The 24,061-nt window shown below is 43.5% G+C and overlaps 2 protein-coding genes across 7 annotated transcripts in view; one reads left to right on the plus strand and one right to left on the minus strand.

The window, feature by feature from the left end:
• The window catches only part of acsl1a (acyl-CoA synthetase long chain family member 1a), a 31,163-nt gene extending 16,367 nt beyond the window's left edge, over positions 1–14,796 (plus strand). For 5 of the 6 annotated variants that reach the window (XM_031560415.2, XM_031560419.2, XM_031560417.2 and 2 more), the window contains exons 3-21: positions 2,286–2,403; positions 2,682–2,746; positions 3,141–3,242; positions 3,621–3,720; positions 4,340–4,515; positions 5,103–5,135; positions 5,267–5,318; positions 5,866–5,939; positions 8,428–8,505; positions 9,032–9,166; positions 9,544–9,678; positions 9,907–10,002; positions 10,469–10,541; positions 10,749–10,837; positions 10,922–11,038; positions 11,343–11,486; positions 11,589–11,690; positions 11,991–12,062; positions 12,366–14,796. In XM_031560415.2, coding sequence (XP_031416275.1) covers positions 2,286–2,403; positions 2,682–2,746; positions 3,141–3,242; positions 3,621–3,720; positions 4,340–4,515; positions 5,103–5,135; positions 5,267–5,318; positions 5,866–5,939; positions 8,428–8,505; positions 9,032–9,166; positions 9,544–9,678; positions 9,907–10,002; positions 10,469–10,541; positions 10,749–10,837; positions 10,922–11,038; positions 11,343–11,486; positions 11,589–11,690; positions 11,991–12,062; positions 12,366–12,506 — 1,902 coding nt within the window. In that variant the 3' untranslated portion in view covers positions 12,507–14,796. Of the gene's footprint in view, positions 1–2,285; positions 2,404–2,681; positions 2,747–3,140; positions 3,243–3,620; positions 3,721–4,339; positions 4,516–5,102; positions 5,136–5,266; positions 5,319–5,865; positions 5,940–8,282; positions 8,361–8,427; positions 8,506–9,031; positions 9,167–9,543; positions 9,679–9,906; positions 10,003–10,468; positions 10,542–10,748; positions 10,838–10,921; positions 11,039–11,342; positions 11,487–11,588; positions 11,691–11,990; positions 12,063–12,365 lie in introns of all 6 variants that reach the window. The other variant, XM_012818896.3, reaches the window with a different exon arrangement.
• A 90-nt stretch (positions 14,797–14,886) lies between these two features.
• Positions 14,887–24,053, minus strand: primpol (primase and polymerase (DNA-directed)). Its single transcript, XM_012818852.3, has 14 exons — positions 23,843–24,053; positions 23,350–23,540; positions 22,829–22,923; positions 20,980–21,118; positions 19,348–19,495; positions 18,929–19,034; positions 18,308–18,462; positions 17,892–18,054; positions 17,152–17,249; positions 16,437–16,523; positions 16,146–16,254; positions 15,935–16,017; positions 15,790–15,836; positions 14,887–15,454 (listed from the first exon to the last, which is right to left on the minus strand). The coding sequence occupies exons 2-14, from the start codon at positions 23,530–23,532 to the stop codon at positions 15,197–15,199; spliced, it is 1,671 nt and encodes a 556-aa protein (XP_012674306.2). The 5' UTR covers positions 23,533–23,540; positions 23,843–24,053; the 3' UTR covers positions 14,887–15,196.
• Positions 24,054–24,061: the final 8 nt, after the last annotated feature.

Here is a 24,061-nt window from a genome sequence, read left to right on the forward strand (position 1 = left end):
CCTGGGAGTTGCGAGGAGGACATTGTTCCAAGACAACAATAGCTTCATCCCCCACTCACTCACACACACACACACACACACACACACACACACCGACATGTGTGTACAACGCTGGAGGCTTGTTTAGTCATTTGTGCCCTGAAGGGGAAAGGGGAGTAAATAACACTTTGATTGTATGTTCCCACTCCCTCTCTGTCATATGTGTCCTAAGCCAGTATACTTAGCCTATATGTTTTAGGTCTGTGAAGTGCGTGTATGTGTGTGCAATACCACAGGAAATGAGAGCAACTTATTTCCTGTTTAAGCATCCACTCTAGTTAAAGTTTCACAAAAACACGAGTTCCGTATGACATGCTGACTGAACTGACATTCATGGTGCCCGTTCATGCTCCTTCATTACCTCATAAATAGAATTGAATTACTCCTGTAAGTCAATCTAACACATTTATAAAGTTAAGGTAACATTGAAACCTTTGAAGGAAAAACAGTTGTGACATAGACAGCATCCATATCATTAAGTGGTGTTCAGTGCTAGTGTGAGGAGGATCATGCCCATAAACGTGCTGGCAGAGTAGCTCAGTGGGGCCAGCTGACACCCAACTCACCAGTAATACGTGCTCATTTTAGTTCTTGACAGTTACTATGAGTAGATAGTAAGTACACAGCCCTCCCAGTAATGAACTGATCCGCCTCTCGGTGTCGTACATGGCCACAGGCTGCTGTCTCTGGTCCCTGGAGCCAGATGGGATGACCCCTGTCAGTCATTTTCATTTTGTCATTCTTCCTGTTCCTTAGAGCCCGTGCACACAGAACCTGGATTGCCTGAATCCGGTAAGAAATGTTGTCGAATCGGCCTCTCGTCCACACGAACCCGGCGGATTGGGTCACTGAATCCGCACCGCTTTGAACCCCGGTTTCCAGAGTGGGTAGATTCGAACCCGCCAGTGGATCCGTGTTCGTGTGGACGCCTGATCCGCACACTTTCTAACCCGATGACGTAATTGCCCCACGTGAACGCCCCATCGACTAAATCGATGTTGTTAAGAAGCTGGTTAGGAAAGGGATGACATTAATAAGCCACACTTTAATCTATCACAATCTATTTTCATCAGACCATTGTTCAAAACTATTTTTTAAAAGTGTCAGCAATAGCCTATATGAACAAATCTGAAGTGAAAAGATTTGTATTATAGACGGAAGTTTCAAAACGGTAACTTAACACAAATGAGGGTTATGGCGAAGTGCGAGATTCTAACTACCGTAATTTCCGGACTATTGAGCGCACCTGAATATAAGCCTCACCCACTGAATTTTTAAAATATAATTATTTTTAACATAAATAAGCCGCACATGTCTATAAGCCGCAGGTGCAGCCAGTTACGATAAGTGCACTGTTGCTTTAAGAGAGCACAGTTGCAAGAGTCAATCAGAAGCTAGAACGTTAGATTGAAGACAGTGAGATAGAAGAAAGACGCTAAGTTTGAAACCAATGAGCTAAAGAACTTGAAAAGACTGGATTTGTATTTTTTGTAAACTGTTTTGAGTTGTGTTCTGTCTACGCCGGTAGACTGTGGTTATTTTGACATTAGTTAAGTTATTGAGATACTGAGAAATCGCGTGGAGCTAAGCATCCATGCGGCTGCATCCATGCTAGCATCCTAGCTCCACAAAGCCACCGTAAACACAAAGCCACCGTATACAGTCACAGGTATCATAATCCATAAATTAGCCGCGTCGTTGTTTAAGCCGCGAGGTTCAAAGCGTGGGAAAAAAGTAGCGGCTTATAGTCCGGAAATTACGGTAGTCCTATTTTGAGTGCTGTGGTAACAGTGATTTCAGGTGGTAGAGGTAGTCGTTCAGCAATCGGAAGATTGCCAGTTAGATCTCGACTTCTGTCTTCTGTCACTTTATGCGCATGCTCCATGACGTCTTTACAGCGGATTCAACCACTCCACTCCGCTCCAGCGATTCCGTGTGGATGCAGATTTTTCTTGACACGGCTCCATGTGGACGCGATAAAAAAAAAGTACCAGATTCAAAAATGTTTCCGGATTCAGGCAATCCAGGTTCAAAAAACCCTCTAGAACTCATCTCATTGGGCATGGTTGGGATTTTGACTCGACTCCTTGAGTTATACAAACATCAAGAGAAAGGCCATCTGTGTCATTTCTCCAAGGTCGTGTAGACTTGGCCTAAGATTCACACCACTGGAAATACAGTATGCTATGAACTTCAATTCAACCTGTGGCTAGACATCAACGACATTTCTATGTTTGTGTTCACAGGGAGATGAGTATGTCAGACGCTCTGTTCTGTTGGACGAGGGCAAAGAATTGATGACTTATTTCTATGATGACGCACGCACTATGTATGAAGTGTTCACACGAGGAGTGCGGGTGTCCAGTAAGTAGATCTTGCATTATAAGCCATTAAGAATTATTTGTTTACTTACAGTTGAGGCGAACCTGTTTTTGTAGCTATTTATTCTCCTGCCAAGCTGCCTTAAGCAAAGATGGCAAAGGTCCATAGACCTTTTACTAGATTTAAACAAGTTTTAGCATGTGTCTTTTAATTATTATCTTTTAATATATCTTATTAATGTAATATGTCTAGAATGTAGTACATGTAATGGGCGATATAACTTTGTAGCAGTTCTACCTAACTAAAATTATCTCTCACAGACGATGGGCCTTGCCTTGGCTCCAGGAAACCCAACCAGCCTTATGAATGGCTGTCCTATAAGGAGGTAACTCCATTCCACATCTTTTGTATTTTTTTCCCCCAAAAATGAAATCGAATCTAGATGCCCTTGAAAAGCAGCTTTTGTTGTCAAGGCATAGATTGCTTTTAAGACCTATGATGATAATGTACTGACTTACGACCTATAATGACATTCCAGCATTCCAGTGTATTATATGCATCTTATTCTGTCCGTCTTGTTTTCACTATCCCTGATGTAGGTCCTTTATATAATGATAATGTCACAGGCCTTGCAATATGGCCGATGTATTAAAAAGACCTGATGAATTCCAAACCTAAATTACATCATTTTCATGCAGAGGCTCAGGTGACATGGGCATACTGTCATGGGCGTAAGGGTGTCCCTTACACAGTTTCTCCTCCGTGTCTCACCTATGCAGGTACAAGACATGGCCGAGAACATAGGCTCCGCCCTCCTCCACAGAGGCCAATCGCAGAGTGGGGACAAATACGTCGGTATCTTTGCCCAGAACCGGCCAGAGGTGAGAAGTGACTGGGTGGGAGTCACACCTAGGCCAGCTTCAAGTCTCAGTTCAGCAGGTGTTATCCTCTGCCAGCTGATCCTGTTTTCTTAAAGTGTTTAGATGAGTCTGTGTTTGCTCATGCCAGACATTCCATTTCACACAGATATATATATATATATATATAGTGGACCTTTTAACTGGTGAAAAATATATTACAGATTGAACCATAAAACTCGTACCAGATATGTGGCATAAGACCATAGTTGTCGCTTATTTGCTATCTTTAACTCAAGACTGTGGTCTAGTTTCCAGTGTCCGCTGCTGTGTCATGTGATTGGCATAGGACAGAATGACATGGGCTCACTGGATCATGTGACTTTTTTTATTCCTCTGCAGTGGACAATTTCCGAGCTGGCATGTCACACATACTCCTTGGTGGCCGTCCCCCTATATGACACACTGGGCACAGAGGCTATTGACTACATCCTCGAGAAGGGTAGGTCTGCAGAGGGGCCACGGCCCATCTAAGACATGATACACCAACTGGGCGAGATTCAAGACTGACAGATCTGTGTGTTTTGGAAGCACAAGTTGTTCTGAGATGTTATGCAATTTAAGACCTGAATAACTCTCTCAGAAAAACATTATATAAACTCAATAGAAACATCTCAGTGTCTGCTCTAGATGAGTTCACTTAAATGGGTTACATCAATATCACTAGACTACACATCACATTTACAAACTTCCCCTAATAAATCTGATTACTTAGCATTTCTCTTTCACACAGTTCAGAACACCCCCTGACCTCCTAAACACATCCCCACACTGTTGAACCATTCCTCTCCAATCTCCCATCTGCCCCCTGTGCTATAGGAATCTTTTTAAGAAAAACCTATATGATTTTGAATGTGTAGAATTTGTATGATTTGATTTCACGTCTAGAACCAAGATGAAATCATCTCATCAGTTTCAAACCAGGCCTAAGTATAGGACAGGGATAATCTGCTCGAAAATATCCTAACAATAACTTCAGGATACAAATTGAGACTCTCACCAATTCACAACACTTTCCTCCTACTTCTGCATCTTGTCAACACAAATGCATTTTCCTCCAGCTTCCATCTCGACAGTGATCTGTGATGTGGCAGACAAGGTGCGACTGATCCTGGACTGCGTGTCAAACCGTAAGCACACCGTCCGCACCATCGCCCTAATGGATGCCTTCGACAGTGAGTTGGTGGCCCGTGCACAGACCTGTGGCATTGAGATCCTCAGCCTCAAGGACCTAGAGGTGAGGCACAGCCCGATGCATGACCTCAGTGACCTCTCCGAACAAGTTGTTGCCTAACTTCCCTCTTTTCAAAATCTGTCGCTCAGCACTGATATGAGGGCCGGTGGCCCTATTTCCCTGAATTGGCTAAGTGTATTTGAAGACGCACTTAAATAATGACTGGCATGAGGCCTACACATTCTGAAATACCTCTCAGTATTAAGCCTAGACACAGTGTACACTGGAAATACGGAAGATGTGTTTGAGCAGTTGCAGCAGGCGCATTAACACACCTTTTCGATGTGATGTTCTCAGTGATGGTGAAGGAGAGCTTGTGTGATTTAGCAGCACATCACATTCACAGCTCTCTCTGAGACACTCGCCCGCAGAGAACACAACAGTTACTTAGCAACCGCTGAGCGTGGACATGATCGGGTAATTGATTGTTCAAAGTGAGAGCCATTTGCACTTTCTGGTGCGGACCTGAAAAGGTGCTTTTCAGCTTGCAGTGTTCTCTCCCTGTGTGATCCGTATTTAAAGTGGTATCCACCATTTTAATTCCAACCACAGTTTCACATATCAAATTTTCTTCTGTTTTCTCTCCTCAGGCACTAGGCAAGGCCCACCATACGACGCCTCAGGTGAGTGCTGGAGGCAGCCCAGTGTAGTCCTCCTCAGAGAGAGCACTGGCACAGTTCTGCTGATGAGAACTAATGTGTGGTGAAAAAGGTCTTGTTCTAACCTGTCCTTGTGCTATCCTTCCCCTCCCCAGCCCCCTAAACCAGAGGATCTGGCTTTAATCTGCTTCACCAGTGGAACTACAGGTAGTACAGTTGGGACTGTGTAATTGTGTGTGTGTGTGTGTGTGTGTGTGTCTGTGTCTATGTCCCTGTGTGTGTGTCTGTGTCCGTCTGTGTTTTTTTTTATGTGTCTGTCCAGGCATGTGAGTGGAAGGTATGTGAAATGGAAGGAAAACATTCACGTTGGGCCCAGGGAGCAACCGGCACATAAAAAAAGCCCCTTACAACCAGAACTGCTTGCCTTGATCTTTGTTGAATGGCTTCCTCCCACCTTTCCCACACACGGATCTCTCTCTCTCTCTCTCTCTCTCTCTCTCTCTCTCTCTCTCTCTCTCTCTCTCTCTCTCTCTCTCTGTGTGTGTGTCTCTCTAATCACACGGACACACGTGCACACATATAGACACATTGTCAAAGAGACACATAAAAAAATCAAACATATAACCATGTACATGCTCTTCCTCTCTAAAATCCTGCTACACTGTAGCAGGCTTCCCCTGATAACTGAGTTTGGCTGAAATTCACTTGCGGAATCTGAAACACGGCTTTTCCCTCCTTTTCCTCCCCCGTACAGGAAACCCAAAGGGCGCCATGCTCACGCACGGAAACGTGGTGGCCAACTGCGCCGCTTTCATCAGAGTAACAGAGGTGAGCTGAACACGACTGACCCACACTCCGCTAAGGCTGACACAAGCTTGTATCGACACTCCGCTAAGGCTGACACGAGCTTGTATCGACACTCCGCTAAGGCTGACACGAGCTTGTATCGACACTCCGCTAAGACTGACTCAAGCTTGTATCCACAGGCGAAGAGAGCAATGATGCAGATTACTGCCTCCTATCCAAGTGCACGTGTTTTTATAGAAACAGATTAGCATGTAGTCATGCATATGTAATGCTGTCATGAACTGTAGAGGGCATGCTAATTAATCAAAAATTCACTCTGTTAAGTAAATGTGTAGATGCATTCATAGTACACCACTGCTATCAAGGTGGTTTAGGGTTTCCAGAGGAATACAGCAATGTGTTTCCCGGCAACACAGGTGTGAGACTGCAGCTGTATCCATGGCAACAGGGAAAGCTACAAGCACCAAAAGGGTAAAGCAACAAATCCAAAGTTGTATGGGGCAAGGCCCCTTCTTATTACAAACTCAACTCGTGTCACACATATAGTCCCGTTATTTCAGTGAAAGACACGTGGTTAACAGACACATGACCAAATATGACTGGTTTCTATCAAGGCTAGGAAAAAGTGATGACATGTGATCACATGCTCCATGCCATGGTGTCAATTATGCATGTCAGCAGCCTGTCCTGCTTCTGTTTAGACTAGGTATGTGACATTGTGGCTCATGTCTGGGTAAGGGAGGTCCCCATGGTCCTGCTAATATTGTTCCTCGTATTCTTATTAGAACAAAGAATTTGTGTATGCACCAAAGGTGTTTGAGAAGGACTAGGGGGAGGGAGGGCTTGTCCCCCTTCATTCGCTAACATTACATCGATGTCAGAGTAAGCCCTTGCGCAGTTGATACCCCATTATTTCTCTCAGGATTTTTTAATATCTTTGTGAAGCCATTTAACATCATCCACAATTGATTGTGATCACTTTGAACCCAGGACTGCCTTTTATTGGTGAGCTGACTTTGCAGCCAATGTTGTTTCCTGGTTGCTATGGTTATCTAGTTGGTATGATAGCTAACAAGCTAGAACTTTTTTTTTAAACCTTAAATGGTTTAAATGGAAGAGTTCCCTTAGCATGAAATGAGAGCTAGTTATCTAGCTAATGTTGGTTTTTGTGTTAGAGAGAGAGAGAGAGAGAGAGAGAGAGAGAGAGAGAGACACATTCACACTGGCTACTGATTGGTTAAAAGCTGGTCCAGTAGTTTCAAAATGAACCCGAAGCGTACGCCCATTGGGATGCAACTGGAAACAATCCCCCAGTGGAGTGACACCAGACCGTGGTTATACCAGGCTAGTAGAACACAACACATTTCCTCAAACTGACTGAATGACCACTGATGATGTAGATCAGTTGAAATGCATCACTGGTCTGGGATCAATGGGGTTGTTGTACATGACTGTGAGAGCAGGCCTCCTCTAATCACATCTACGTGCAGCATCCTCTGTACTCATTACCCTCTCATTGCTGTCCTCTCATACTGGCAACATGCCCTACCACAAAGACATTCATACATGCACTCACACTCAAACACACACACAAACACAGCATTCTCTTCTGAATGCCTTCTTTTATGTAAGGACTATCGGCGGTGGCTATCTGTATGCCTCTCAGCTTACCGAGTCCCCTGTTGTCTTGCTGAGGGGAAAAAACAAACAGAACAACAAGAGACTCCAGCAAAGGCCATCAAGTACAATCAGCAGGAAATTAGGGTTAGGGGAGAGGGGGGGGGGGGGTCAGGAGGGAGACAGTCAAACGTCTGCTGCAGCTGCGAGCCTCTTATCTGCTGTCCTATCACCTGTTATGGAGGCATTTCTGACATTAATACCCCCTCACCACCACCCACCCACTGCACTGCTGTAATGATGTGTCTCCGATTTGCATGTGCTTTTGCATTTGCATGTGAAAGGCCTCATACAATGCAAGTTAAATCCTCACTGGGAAATGTATAGTGCTGACAAAACAACGCTCATATTACTACTGTAAAGATAAAAGATGGGAGCCATTACAGTCACTGTTTTGAATGGAGGCCTTGATATTATTTGTCCGCCTGTTCTTTTTCTGTCAGATTTGTTTCAGGCATTGTTCACACCTGATCTCTCTCTCTCTCATCTTTTGTCCTCCCTTTATCTTGCAACAATCGTGCTTTGGATGAGTATCCCCTTCTCTGATCAGTCACACACTCGCTTTCTCCTTCTCTGCACATTGTTGACACTCCCGTGTCTGTCTCTCCTCTCCATTTCCTCTTCCTGTGCGCTCCACTTCCTGTCTGCTTCCTGGTTCTGCTGTGCACCCTCTGGGAGGTTGGATAGGGAGTATTGAGGCCCTGCTGTCAGGACATTCTCATCTCCTTCCTGCCCCTGGCTCACATGTTTGAGAGGGTGGTGGAGGTAGGCCTCTGGTTTGACGGCATGTCTTTGCTTGTGGTGTGTGTGTGTGTTTGTGTGTTTGTTTCAGGTGAACTGCATGATGAACCAGAGTGACATTCACATGTCCTATTTGCCTCTAGCTCACATGTTTGAGAGAGTGGTGCAGGTATGTGAAATTTACAACTTTAACAATAAACTGCATTATGTATGTGTTTGTGTGTGTGTGTGTGTGTTTTTCCATTTATGATTGCGATCCACAGTGGGATTGTGTTTCATGTTATGTGAGCTGATCTGGATGCCTACTAAGTTGATCTTGACAGAAAGTGGCATGCTGCTACTTGAGCATTCATTTGTGCTGTATATTTTAGCATACTGTCTTCAAATTTGTGCTGTATATTTTAGCATACTGTCTTCAAATTTGTGCTGTATATTTTAGCATACTGTCTTCAAATTTGTGCTGTATATTTTAGCATGCTGTCTGCAGATTTGTGCTGTGTTTTTTTAGCATGCTGTCTGCAGATTTGTGCTGTATTTTGTAGCATGCTGTGTGCAGATTTGTGCTGTATTTTGTAGCATGCTGTCATCTGAGTTTGATTGTACCATTCACACAGTGCAAATCCAGGCTCTAGCCATCTTGTTCACAATCAGCGTGTATTTCCTCATTGCTCACTGTCCTTTGTCTCAATGACCAGGGAGTCATCCTCATCCACGGGGCTCGGATCGGCTACTTTCAGGGGGACATTCGGCTGCTGATGGACGACCTGAAGACCCTGCGGCCAACCGTCTTCCCTGTAGTGCCCCGTCTGCTCAACCGGATGTTTGATAAGGTGGGTGACCCTTGACCTTTGAAGAAGCCCCGATTTCAGATAATATGAATACAGGAAGTGAGACGTATAAAATGGGTTGTGCCTAAGCCCTGTTGAGAGACACACAGTTACAGTTATTATTATACTGGAAGCTGGTTGACTTCCCTCCCTCATTCCCCATGAATATGCTATATATAAATGTAGAAGAAGAATGCCTCCATCGTTTATGTTAGTGATATTTTCACTGGTATAATAACTGCACAGAGGAGCAACATTTTCCTGACTGCACAGATAATGAGAACTTTTTTAATTTTCACAGCCCTGATGTGTGGCTTTTTCTGTTGTAATGGACTGTGTGTCTGTGTCTGTGTCTGTGTCTGTGTCTGTTTGTCTGTCAGATATTTGGGCAGGCCAACACTCCACTGAAGAGGTGGCTGCTGGACTTTGCCTCCAGGAGGAAGGAGGCAGAGATGAAGAGCGGAGTGGTCAGGAAAGACAGCATGTGGGATACGCTCATCTTCAGCAAAGTACAGGTACACTGGTGGTCAGAATGATTCTAGACCTTGTTGTTGGAAAGAAAGTTACAGTTACACTCTCAAAGTCCACAGGAAATGTCTTAAAAAAAAAAACTAATAAACCAGCCCTTTGTAGGATTTTCATCACTGTAGTCCTGTATATAGTCCTGTTATGTGATTTAAACCGGTTTTACAAAACAGGTGATGTCATTTCTCATGAGTGTGTCTCTCTGCTGCCCCCCTCAGGCCAGTCTGGGAAATCGTGTGCGACTCATGATCACTGGAGCTGCTCCGGTCTCTCCCACGGTCCTCACTTTCCTGCGTGCCGCCCTCGGGTGCCAGGTGAGTACAGCCCAGCGGTTACACTCCCAGGGAACTCTGGGAAACAACAGCAGAGTTGGGCCTGGATTTCCCATTGTTCATTTGGGGGACATCGATACCCTTCTTGAATATTATAGACACCTTTTGGATGCTGGCTTCAACACTGATGCTTGCTTGCATGTGGATAAATGTGTTTTTGTATTTTTTTTATTTGCAATAGAAAAAAAACGAATTATTTAAATAGAACAAGTATGTACGTCTGAGGGTCCAGCCAAAAAAAATATGTTTCACCACATTCCCATACTGATTTTCCAGCTAAGTATGTTTTGTAGTTAATGGACCAAAGGCATAGAAATACATCTAAGAAAAGATGGGAACCATGCAGTAATAAGACCATGTCTACCATGTCTGGGAATACTGAGAAATCAGGAGTCAGGAGAAAAGATGTGTTTGAGGTCTCTGATGGTGTGTGTTCTCCCTCTGCCAGTTCTATGAAGGTTATGGCCAGACTGAATGCACTGCAGGTTGTTCTATGTCCCTGCCTGGTGACTGGACAGCAGGTACAGAAGGAGTGTGTGTGTGTGTGTGTGTTTGTGTGTGTGTGTGTGTGTGTGTGTGTGGGTGTGCGTCTGAGTCAGTGTGTTTGACATGTATTGATTGTATCCATCATGTGCAGCAGGCACAGTTTGTACTCTCACACACAAACAGAGAAATTCTCTGTGTTGAAAAGAAAGCCCTGCTGTATCTGACTAAAACTCTTTTTGCAGGTCATGTGGGTGCACCTCTGCCTTGCAACCTAATTAAGCTAGTGGATGTTGCTGATATGAACTACCTATCAGCCAATGGAGAAGGAGAGGTGAGTCTTTATGACCTAAGACATGTGATGTTTTGTGTGTGTACATGCACCTGCTTATGTGTGTGTGTGTGTGTGTTCCTCTAGGTGTGTGTTAAAGGAGCAAACGTGTTCCAGGGTTACCTGAAAGACCCAGAGAAGACTGCAGAGGCCATAGATAAAGATGGCTGGCTTCATACAGGCGACATTGGCAAATGGCTACCGGTGAGGCCGTGTGAAACATCATAGTCTGTTACTTCAATAGTACTGCCTCTTGCCAATTTCTCCTATCCTAACATCTCTGTGAACTACACATATCAGTTATGTAAATGAGCCTGTGAGGTTTTTTTTTGGTGTTTTGCTAAATCCACAGTTGGCTATAATGCCACAATCTTGGGGTCATATTTCAGAGGTTGGTGTAATGGTCAAATATGGCAGTAGCTAGCCTCCCCATGCTTGTACTGCACCACCACATTATAAAACTGCAAAGCTCACAGCATGTCTTTGCTATTGTGCTCCTGCGCTGCAGAATGGTACCCTGAAAATCATCGACCGGAAGAAGCACATCTTTAAACTGGCCCAGGGGGAGTACATCGCCCCTGAGAAGATCGAAAACATCTACAACCGCAGCGACCCTGTGGCCCAGATATTTGTCTACGGAGAGAGTCTGCAGGTGAGGAGCAGCAGCAGGATGGCTGGTGTGGGTGGAGGGGTCCTGTCTGCTCAGTAAGTCCTGGAGGAGCTGGAGAACTGATGCTCTTTTCCCCTCACATAGGCCTGTCTTGTGGGCGTTGTGGTGCCAGATCCTGATTTTCTGCCTGGATGGGCAAAAAAGAAGGGTATCGAGGGCTCATACACTGAGATGTGCAAAAGCAAGGTGAACCGCGCACACACACACGCACACACACACACACACACACAGTCATCATATTCTTTATACTTTACACTGGACAAATGTATCAATTTAATGTATTAGCAATAGCACTAGGAAATAACTGTCTCTCACACTTCCTTTTTCATATTGCAATTTGCAAAGCATTTTACACTACCTAAAAGACAAACGTTTTGTAAACCTTACTGAAAGATCACATCAGATTATGAACTTGCAGTCATTTCTCTGAACCTCAGAGGCTAGGTAGACCAACAGACATCTGATGCTTGAAATCTTTCCATGCAGGATCTGAAGAACGCCATACTGGAAGACCTCATCCGACTGGGCAAAGAGGGTGGCCTTAAGTCCTTTGAGCAGGTGACTGATTTGCCCTCAGCAAAAGTGGGATAGATTGACAAATGTTACTTCATGAGTTAAATGAACGATTTGGGGAATGTCCTAGGCAAAGCCGATGATTGATAATCCACACTGAACAGGATATGAGTTCCTTTGTCTGGTCATTGCTCCTCTTGCATATGAGGTATTCCCTGGGGTGTGAAACCTCTGAACTGGTGCTTGGTCTGTCTGAAACTCCTTTTGCAGTTTTAAGTGATGAAGTTTTGGCTGTAGTGTGACCTTGTGTGTTTGTGTGTGTGTGTGTGTGTGTGTGTGTGTTTCTAGGTGAGGGACATTGTGCTGCACCCCCAGATGTTCTCTGTGCAAAACGGCCTGCTGACCCCGACACTGAAGGCCAAGAGGACGGAGTTGAAGAACCACTTTAGAGAGCAGATCGACCAACTCTACGCCCGCATTAAAATGTGAAGCACCACCAACACCACCACACAAGGGTGAAGCAACACCAACACCACCACCCAAGGGAAAAAGAGACAAAAAAAAAGCTGGAAAAGAGGAGTGTGCCACCAAGACAGACAAACAGGGCCACACAGACAGAAGCCATAGCTTGAATCCTGTTGTATGTCTATCATATGGACACCAATGATCAAGCAGCAGATGACCTGCGCCATCTCAATTAATAATCTAAAAGTAATCATGGTAATATCAGAGTAACATAAAGAACATATTTTTGCCTTTCAAGCATCCTGGTCAGTTTGCTGAAAAGCACAAAGCTTACTGTTTTAACAGAGAGATGATGGAATAACCTTATGCCTTAGCCAAGAGTGACAAAGCTCCACACATGTCCAAAGCCAGTGGCAAACACTCCAAACTCAGAGTGACCATGTCCTGTGTCAACCCACACCTCTCCCTCATTCCTGTCAAGAGAAGTGTTTGTGACCTTGCTTCTGCGCCACCAGGCTCAAGACCTTCAGTAAGAATGTGACATGGGACTGAAGTGTGGCTGATGAAAAACCATATCTGTGTCACAACATGAATCGTGTATCATTTCAGTTGAGAAGTTGTAGTGTACATAGCTATCTATTTAAATGTTCTTTGTTGTTTCAGAGATATTTATGGAAGATCTGGATGTAAGAATGGAAGACATAACTGAACAGACACAGGGTGAACGTGGAGTAGCCAGAGTAGACACCATGCCATTTCTACGCTTTCAGTCTATGCTGCCGAGGTTCTATTGACTGTTTTAAATGTAGACACACGGCACCCTCATAGTATCCAGATCCTCATACCAATATAATTTCGGTGCATCTAGCATCAATAACAAACAGGTCATATGTATGTGGTGTTTTCTTTCGCAAGATAAGCTCAATGGATTAGTTAGACTCCTAGGTCATGGTCATGAATGCACTCCTCTATCAGCTGGTCTTTCCATTAGAATCACAACCTTTGCCTTTTAAAGAAAAACAAGACTTCAAAAGATAGACAGGCACTTTATTCATCCGCATCCTATTTTATTTTTATTAAAACATTACAACACCAAAAATGGTTTAACAGCAGAAGAGTCCAGTCCAGTGGGTGATGGGAATTGAGGAGGGGGGGCTGCTGCTGCTGCTGCTTTTCTGGCCTGCCAGGATGTTAAGGGGATGGCTAACGTTGTCCAGGATGTTGTGAAGGGTATGGCTAACGTTGTCCATATGTTGTTAAGGGGATGGCTAACGTTGTCGAGGATGTTGTGCAGGGGATGGCTAACATTGTCGAGGATGTTGTGCAGGGGATGGCTAACATTGTCCAGGATGGCCTGCTCCTTACTCCATGTGCCCCTTTCCACCAGTCCCCAGTCATGCCAAGCACCAACTTGTCCAGCCGCCTAGTGTCCTTGTCGGTCATGCCGCCTCCCCAGCAACCCACTGCGTAAAAGAGACACTTGCCACCACCAACTGATAAAACATATGCATCATTTTACTGCAAAACCACAGCCTCCTTAGAAAAAGAACAGCCGGCTTTGCCCCTCTCAGTAAAGGGAATCTATGTTCAAGGATCAGCTTGTTATCCTAAGTATTTGAAAGTCTGCACCACCGCAATATCTACGCTTCAAATGCTGACTGGCTGAGACATGCTTAGACACATCCACTAGACTGTAAATACGACAAGCACTAATTTCAGGTGGGTGCTCATCAATGCTAGTAGTATCTGTTGTATCTCTCATGCCTTTTAATGTCAAGTCTCCAAGTGACCTTCAAAGACTGTCTGAACTATGGAGGCCCGAATAGGGCAGAAAGCAAAGACGGAGCTTGCGACAAAATGTGTCTCAGTTTTAACATCAGATCAAAGCCATTCTGAATGAACTTCATAAACAATTGTATGAGGGCTGGTTGGGCTTGTGAAACCTGGAGCAAGCATAATGGACGCCAATGCTGAATGTTAATCAGCTAGCCTTTAAATTATTTTTAAGATAAGAAAATACGGAACTAAAACAGTTATTTATATATGGCAGGAATTGTGCTTTGAGTGCAAAGCTTTTAAATGTAGCCGTGACGAACTTGGACAACTGGAAAACGTGAGAAGCGTAGTATGGTCGGAATTGTAGTTCGTTCAGTGTGTCAGAAGGGGATTAGTCAGTGGATACCTAAACTGGTGTCTCCTGGAACAAGGAACTATCGAAATTAGTTTTAATGTCTGGGTGTTTTTGTACAAATATAAGATGCATATTTCCATATTTCAAGTTATACCAAATAAACACTGTTTTGTGTGTATTTGACATCAGCCTAGCCTCTTTTCATTAACCCTTTTAAGGATACAGACCAATAATTGTCAAGGGTATGGAAGACAATTCCAAAATTACTTATATTATAGAAATTTAAATTTAAATATAAAATGTCTGTACAGCCATTTCTATTTTCAAAAAAGTTGCAATTAAAAATGTTATCCTACATGGTGAAATCATTTCCACAAAATCGTTTTAAAAGAACTGTAATGGTAAATGTTTTCACCAACATTTTGTCAGAAATGCTGACATAACTGCACTTCTAACAGACATATAAGCAGTAAATATGTTTTTTTTCCCCCATTACGTTGTCACTTTCAAGAGACTAGGATTTATATTGTCCCAGCTTCTCAGTCTGTGTAGGACCCACTACAGGCCCATGGGCTTGTCTCCATCATCTCCCCCTGTTCTCACACTCATCTGCTGCAGTCAGCAGCAGCTCATCAGAAACCTCCTCCGCACTCTTCTCCACCTCCTGCAGTGCCTCCAGGTAACAGGGGTCATCATCAGCCCAGTCCCCCCAGCCTTCAGTGTCTCCCGCCTGGGTACGGTTCTCTGGTTTGGCTCCTTCTGGTGAAGCCTCAGAAGGAGATCTCTGGCTGAGCTCAATGGTCCCTGCATCATCCATCAGGTACAGCTGGTCCTCCTCATCCTAAATGAAACATGTCACATGAAACAAGTTGGTCAAAGCTCTGGTCAGAAGCACACTAGCTATGGAAAGATTAGATGAGATTAATTAATGAAACGATGTGCATTAAATATCACTTCAGACTCAGAGGCACACTAGCTATGGAAAGTGTGGTGGCGGCAGTTGTTCAGGTTGGAGTTTACAGTGTCTATTCGACAGGAATGCTCAAGTACTTGAGTCAGTTCACTACGACGTAACCGTAGCACCTACATCATCAGCTAGTGGTCATTACAGACGGCAGACCTCTCAGCTTGCCGTTTCACATGTCGCATGATTCATATTTGGGCTGTGGGTCTGACCTCTTTGAGTAGATGACTGATGCAGATCTCGTCTGGCAGAGGGTAATCTGAGAGAGAGGAAATATTTCAGTTATAGTTCTGGGGGAAAATCCCCCCCCCTCCTTTCGTGAACCTTTAGATGGACTGTTTGGATGTAGGGACTTACTGGAGGATCTATAGTTCTGTCTCCTGCACTCTGGGTCGTGGCACTTCTGATACCACACCTCCTCCCTCAGATCCACTAGGATCCTGTAAAGGTCAAGCCCAGGTCAGAGGGCAAAAGCTATGACCACAAAAGGGCAGTGATACTCAGCCTCTTTGAAAGACGCTTTCACATCTCAATGAGAGCAGGTATGGGATGTGGGCAGGCGACTCACATGATGTTGTTGCTCTTGTGGAAGCGCCCCACGTTGTTGCACCAGCGGTAGTTCAGAATGTCATAGACCAGCAGCTGCTCCGACACAAAGTAGTTCCAGCACCGTATACCTGAGGAAAAGGATGCTATGACAATCAAACTCTCACTGTTATATGGCACAGCTAATCGAAAAGCTTTTGGACACAAATGGGAACAGAGTAGCACAGCTGATGTGTTCTACCCTGTTAAAGCCAACCCAATCGTTTCAGGAAAGCATTCAGACAGACCTTGTGAATGCACTCCAGATACTTACTTCCTCTGATGTCCCCCTTGCATAGCAGCGTCAGCACAAAGTCATCCACTTCTCTGTAGGGGGAGTACTGGTGGCCTCCAACACAATCTAATGAAACACGAAAATGATCAGTGGAAGGAAATGCAATACATGCAGTGTTCACATTTACATTTACATTTAGTCATTTAGCAGACGCTTTTATCCAAAGCGACTTACAATGTATACACATTTTACATATACACTGATGGCACACTGCACATCAGGAGCAATTAGGGGTTCAGTGTCTTGCTCAAGGACGCTTCGACAGGGAATCGAACTAGCAACCTTCTGATTACTAAACGACTTATTTACCTCCTGTACCACTGTCGCCCCGTTCAATGGTAGGTTGTCCATCCATGCAAACAAGAACGCAAGAATGCTAAGTGACACCCAACAGCCATTTCACATTTATCTGTGTTAACATTGACCTGTATTTCCATGAAGAATAAATGTGTCATTCAAAGCTTCCCAGGCTCTGGTACACTAATGTTTCTGTATGCTTATGTTTGTGTCTGAACCAGTTGGTTTTAAATGTATACCTTGGGGACTGAGAGTCTAGCATTTCACCAAGGAGAGTAAAGCTGTGGTTGTCGTCATTGCTAATGCAACTCTTTCCAGAGGTTCGGCAGCATTAGGTTTACACCGCTCTAACTTCTAATGAGCATGTCTGAATTCATGATGGACTCTATTCCAGTACCTGGGCTGGGCTGAGCTCTGGTAGAGCCCTCTGGCCGAGGCCCTGTGGGATTTCCAAACTCTGAGGCATCCCACGTCAGAATCCTCTGACCTGTGTAACTACAAGCACAAAGACCTAAAGATTAAGGTTTCAGATGCACAGTGCTTCTGGGTACTTTTAAGGTCCAGACCAACTGAACAAAACGGTCAACCGTTTTTACGCCTATGTATTTTGGCATTCATCGAAAGAGGTGGCATTTATCTGGCAATTCTGTTTTTTAAGGCGAAAAGTTCTATATATTATGATCACATCCTTACCACACCCACACCCACACCCACACCCACACCCACACCCACACCCACACACACACACACACACACACACACACACACACACACACACACACACACACACACAGCTATAAGCAGGAGTGGCTGAGAGAGAGCTGTCTGTGGCAGCTGGGACCCTGAGATAGCAGAGGTCCTATCAAGAGAACCATCTCCAGACCTTAGGCTCATCGTATGCCCCACTACCTCTCTTACGGTGACGGTAGGACCTTCATTTCAACCTCTTCTACAGTCCTACATACACAGGCCTGAGGGTTCAAGTCAAGGGTCAATATTTATCCAAACCCTCGCTACATCAAGACACCCATATATTTATTTTCTCTACGCATTTTTACTCCGGTGAGCTGTGGCAGCTTTGGCTGTGTAATTGACTGAATTTAGACCAAAAGGAGGTAGATTAAACGGGTCAGGTACCTCACATTGCTGATTAAAGACGCCTGAAAGATGTTCTCCTCCATGGTGAGATGCTTGTCAGGTTCTGGGGAAAACTGGTTGTCCTTAGCTACCACGAAGGCTGCATTCTTCCCCAGCTTCGACGACTTGTACAGTCGAAAGTTTCTGTTCTTGGTGTAGACCCCTACAGCCCAATGTACCATACAGCTGTTTTAATCTACCACTGTGTGTACAGGAACATCATAACATACGCAGGACTACTGTACAGTCAAATAATGATCTGACTGTTACTCTACAGTTACACTCTAAAAAAAAACATCAATATTCTTCAGTCTGTCGATGCTAAGGTGACTATTCTAAATAAGACTAAAATCATTGAATACTGAAGAATTTCCTGAATTTAACAAATACATATTAACATGACAAACAATGCACACCAAGGTCAACGAACAGCTGAGTCTGTCCATCTTTGTTTTTCACCAACAGGAAACTGAGGTCATCTTCCCCATGTTTTTGTCTCTTGGGCTGCGGACTTCCCAGCATGCCTCTGTCCCCGATGGGAATACACTCCATGGAAGTGAGTGGTTCTATACTGCAGCAAACAGATCACATGTCAATCTCTGTAATCTTACACTGGGGCAAATAAACACATTACATTATTTATAGTCTGTGTGCAACCATAAGTCATGAAATTGTAAATGCAGTTCAACAACAGGTGCAAAACATTATCAGTCTCAGAACAATACATCTGGAAGTGAGTCAAAAATGAAAACAGGATGGGAAAGGAGGAAAGAAAAGGAATCAGGCCACAGCAGGGGGTTTCCTGGGATTACAGCTGGCATAGCAAAAACAACGCCAGGGCCACAGGTTAACATGTATCAAATGTGTATTACACAAAGCATACAGTCAATCTCTAAGGTGTGTATGCAAAATTAAACTATCCTTTAGTGTTGGGTATTGTATTACACAGTTACATTTGATATAAACCTGTGCTATTGTATACAGCTTCAGTTTACATAAAACACCTTGAGATGATGGTGACATGAAAAACTGTAAACCTTTGCTGTGCACTGGCACAGAGGGTGGAGTTCTCCTCGGGCTGGCTGCCCTTGCGTGCCTGAAGCATGATCAGCACTGGTCTTACAATAGCATGGATGAAACGACCTGTGGTTAGAACACAGTGGATCAATAAGCACACACATAAAAGGACGCCGCATGGTGACAAAGTGTGATGCCCTTGTTGCTTCACTGATGTCTATAGAAAGATGATGATGGCTCTTAGATAATGAGAACAGATTGCCCGTTAAAGTGTATGGAGCTTGCCCTCCACTGTGCAGCACTGTGAGTCTGGTAGGTGACCAACCCAACGCAATCATTCCGTTTATTTTACTTACACACACAGACTTTTATCATTTTCACACTGTGGGTATATCTCGTGATTTGAAAATGTAAAATGGAATACAAAGAATTCTCATACCAACATGACTGTTGTCCTTGAACGCTGCATTAGGCAGGAGGAAGATCAGATGGCGGCTGAACTTGTCCTCTGTGCTGGAGTCCAAATTCAGCACATCCTTGCTGGAGCACTTCAAGCCATAGAGCTCGTGCAGCTTCTCACACACATACTGTTGGGGAGGGAAACAAATGTAGGCAACAGACCGATGTGTGTGTGTGTGTGTGTGTGTGTGTTTTGATGGTGCTTTTTTTGCCAGCTCTTATTGACTACTGAGAGCTGCGCTGACAAAAGGATGCCAGAGCGTGGGATCCTGCAGCAAACCTGCTGGAAAAGCCTTATGACAGCGCTGACAAACTACTACAGACGTCTGACTTTTTCAGTGTTACGCCACAGGTAAATTACTTTGGGGTGTTCTGTTTCACTTCATCCATTTAACAAGAATGAAAACATTCCAAGAAAACTGATTAATGTCCTTAATCCTGAGACTTCCAACCAGCCCACATTAGGCACGGATCTACGTTGACTCCAGCTAGTCTATGGAACAGGTCCATCACATTCAGTGGTGCAGATCCCAGCAACCAGGCTTTTTGAAAACAAGACAACTGCAAACAAGACTGCACACAATACCACCGTTTTAGCGTCTTTGCAGTTGTCTCCAATTCATCACAGAATTAATTTAAGATCTTATTAATAATTTACAAAGCATTTCATAGCCTTCTCCTTGACCCAGGACATGTAACCCCTTTTATTGATAAAAGACCTTGTAAGGAAAAAGGAAGTTTCTTTGTGTTTGATGCCGCAATCTGTCTTTGTAAGAAAAACGAAGTTTCTTTTGTGGTTGATGCAGCAATCTGTCTTTATTCCAGTAAAGTGCAGTAACGGAAGCCCGTGGAACATACTCTGGATTCAGCGGTGCATATCTGAACCAAGCATCTCCAACTCTAGCTATATATACTGTTTAAGGCCCTGTTTACACAGAGCCTGGATTGCCTGAATCCGGAAAGAAATGTTTCAGACACCTCCTAGGCTTTAAATGTAAATGAGCTAGGCTTCAAATGCAAACAGGTCTGGCAACCTTTTGCTGTTCTGTATGATAATCAGGTTTCTCTGACTGAGATGGTTCTCAATGGCCTACCCCATTCCCATACTATGATTAATTGCAGTCACTGGCACCCGAGGTGTCTCCGCAAATCCAGTGAGTGGACCTTTCCTTTGTTACCATGATCAAGATTACCATTTTGGATATTATGCTGGCCAACTTTTGGTGGTCACAACAGCTGCTTGATCATGAATCTCATGTTCACTCAGGATATACTGTAATCTTGGGTTGATATCAATAAAGGACCATTGGCTGTCGCAGAGTCTAGGCTAAGAATCAAATCAAAAGATCACCAGGCAACGTTAACACAACACCATTTGACAGTGATTTTAAATCTTGTCTTAAAAACAAAGGTTTTAAAAAATGATTTGTAGTGGTGGTAGTAATAGCAGTAGTAGTAGTAGTATCTGCAGTAGCCGCATTAACTAGACCGGGTGTACGAGAAATGATTGTGCTTATATGTAACTGGTAGACTGTGCCCCTTTTCTCCCCCCCTCAAAACAAGGCACACATCCTTATTTTGTTGTTTGGTTGGGAAACCGTAGTGTATGTACCTGAATAAGCTGAGCCACCATTCTTCCCCCATCCAGGCTGGGGTTCCACGCCCTCTGGAACTCCAAGTCGAAGTAAAGCTTACACACAGCTCCCTCTGGGATCACCTCATAGCAGTGCATAAGGGACTGCCTGTAGGTCCTGTGTGAGAGGAAAGATGGGACAGGGTTTACAGGGTTCGTGAGTAAGTAGGCAAGACGGCATTGTTCTTGGCCAGTAGGCCTAATCCTAACCAAAACCAGTGCATAAAGTAGTACACCAAGACCAGTATATAAAGTCATTCACCTGTGTTTTGAGAAATGAAAAGTGCAGCGTGTAGGATTTAGCTGCATGTAGCTGTGAGGTTGCAGATTCGAGCCACCTGAATACTTCTCCCTCACCCCTTCCAAGAGTGTATGTACGGTGTCTGAGAGGATGTACAGTGTCTGTCAGGTGCCAGTAGCTACTTCTAAAATGATGTCATGTCAAGGGATGAGGTTACTTTAGATATTTAGAGATTGTATTTAGTTATTGAGTCTCTAAAACTACAGGCTCATGCTTTATTTGTTTAACGTTACACCTTTATTGGCAATGATCTTCAGCAGCTGTGGGCTGATCTCGGTAACGTTGCGGGGTCTTTTGGGCCCAAATAACAAAGATAAATTATAGTTTTGGCACATAAATGTAAAATTGTAATCCTTGTAGCAATTACATATTTTTCAACATTGACATGGGAAAAAAGGTTACTTGTGTCGGTAACTATGCCAATGATCATGTTCTAGCTAAAGCTATCAAACAACAATATTCATTTAGGTGGTGTGGCTAAACGACCTGTCCAGCAGAAAACAGGAAACTCGACCGACATTCTGAAAAACATTTGTTTCACTGAACTGCACGTTAAGTGTGACTTTTTTTTTAATCTTAAATAGTATACAAATAGCATGATAGAGATTTCCTCTTCATTGTAAGATACTTTGTAATTGTAATTTATTTTCAAGACAGGGACAGTGCACAATAAAACATTAATCTTGTACAACAAGAGAATATGCATTGTGCCAGGTTCTAGCAGATTGCTATTTTCCACTTGTAGTCCCTGCGCAGGTTGATGGAATAGTACATAAAAACATAATAATAACAAGTAAAATTACAGAACAAAGAACATGGAAGCAGATTCAACATGACATGGGATCTGTCTGATATTGGCCCCTAAGATTTAAAGCTAGGCTGCTCCACAACACACACAAACACAATTCATAAATGTGTACACTCCTGTCCTGACAGTAGCCAACGCTTGGCAAGATGTGAGAAAGTGTGGGGACTTCTTCATGAAATAATGTCTGTTGGAGTATTCTATTGAGTCATGGCAATTCAGAAAAATGATGACTTCCCAAATACAGTACTTCTTATATACTTCAAATAATGTTATTTATTTAATATAAAAAATGAATAACGAAATGTTCTCCCCATAACTTGTTGGACTTTTTCAATAAATGCAAGTCAAACTTTGCTGTCGTCCTTTCAAAATTAAGTTTAAGATGAGTGATGACTACATCTCGCTGATATCTTAATGCAATATTCAACTTTTAAGATATTTTGAGATTTAAAAAAAAAAATCTTCTTTTTGGTTCTTTTACATGTGTCAATAATAATAATAATATAACAGGTCCATGTGGAAGAAAGAAATGTTTAACCATTTACTGCATTTTAAATGATGACAACACTAATTATATTAATTTTATAAAGTCACGTCAATAACCCAAATGCAAAACCACATAGTCCCTTTACAGATAAAAGCACCCCAAAACCTCCATAGCTCTGTCCATTCAAATTGACCCTAAATGCCCCCCATTTACCATGACCTGTGATCTTTACCTGTAGTAGTGCCACAGCTCCGTGTAACTGGTGACCAGGTATATCCTCTGGCCCATGCCACCACCCTCTCGCTCAAGTGCAAACACATGAACATCCTTCAGACCAAGGAAAACAAAGGTTGAGAAGAAGCCAGAATCAGATAGGCTAATACATCTCAGATATATGACACTGTTGTGGAATACTAATGTAGACTTCAGAGGCTACAACCATTAAGCTGTAGAACAGATTAAGGTGAAGGACACTAGACATCCCATTTACAGAACAAGGCCTACTGATGTTTCTGATCTGTGGTTTGTCAAGGCTACTTCAATTACTGCATGTTTTTTGCATCAGGCTATATGATGACGTTGGTTACATAGTTGATTACGTTGGTTACATGGACATGGTTACTGAATATAATAATAAAAAAATATTAAAAATAAAAAAACAGATCTGGCCAACAAACAGACATCTGCAGCAGCTGTAAAGCAAAGTCCACTGCAACAATCCACAGTCTCCTGCATCTTCAACTACACACTTACCTCTTTGCAGGTCTGTGCGAGGGCCAGGGCAGAGCTCTGTCGAGGGAAAAGACGCCACAATGAAGACGGCTGGGACGGCCGGGCCAATCGAGGCTGGTACCGTGAGCAGAGAGGGCTCTGCTGATAAGAATGAGCCCTCTTCTCCACCTGCCTCAATCTGTCTCCCCACTCTCTCTTTCTCATATCTTGGTCTGCAAATCGCAAATTCAGAGATAATTAGTTGGAGGTATCAATACACAGGGTGAGACTAAGGCACTGGTTGTTAGACGAAGTAGCAGTCTTAAAGACACTTGATGAATACTATCCTAGCATCATTTGCTAAATTACACGATGGAAATACTGGCAAAACTCCATGGCATACCAGATTTGATGTTAAAGGCAAGCATATTTTATGAAAACGGCAAATCGAACATAACCATAGCCATAACCATAAATGACAACAGTACATTTGGATTAACGACACAGGTCTTAACATTAGGCTACTTAACGCTACCTTAATCAGTTGGCTTCCAACTAACTTAGCTCTAGATAGAATGATGTCTTGAATGATACGGCATTTGCCAAACAAACGACTATGGAAGTATACTGATATGGCTGAAATCATACAGAGGAACAACGGAATAATCTGTGATAGTTTCACATAGTAACGAAAGGAAAATCTGATCAGATCAGGTCATAAACATCATTCCGTTGAAATTGCTGTCCCCAGCCC

This window comes from Clupea harengus, chromosome 22 (assembly GCF_900700415.2).
Source record: "Clupea harengus chromosome 22, Ch_v2.0.2, whole genome shotgun sequence".
NCBI lineage: Eukaryota > Metazoa > Chordata > Actinopteri > Clupeiformes > Clupeidae > Clupea > Clupea harengus.

What these genes read in the sequence shown, in the direction of transcription:
- primpol (XM_012818852.3), bottom strand. Translation starts at nt 23,532, where the DNA reads ATGAGAAAGAGAGAGTGGGGAGACAGATTGAGGCAGGTGGAGAAGAGG. An exon ending in TGGTGGCTCAGCTTATTCAG is followed by an intron (nt 19,496 to 20,979) that starts GTACATACACTA and finishes CCTCCCCAACAG; the next exon opens with TATGTGTGTGAGAAGCTGCA. An exon ending in CAAGGACAACAGTCATGTTG is followed by an intron (nt 19,035 to 19,347) that starts GTATGAGAATTC and finishes TTCTAACCACAG; the next exon opens with GTCGTTTCATCCATGCTATT.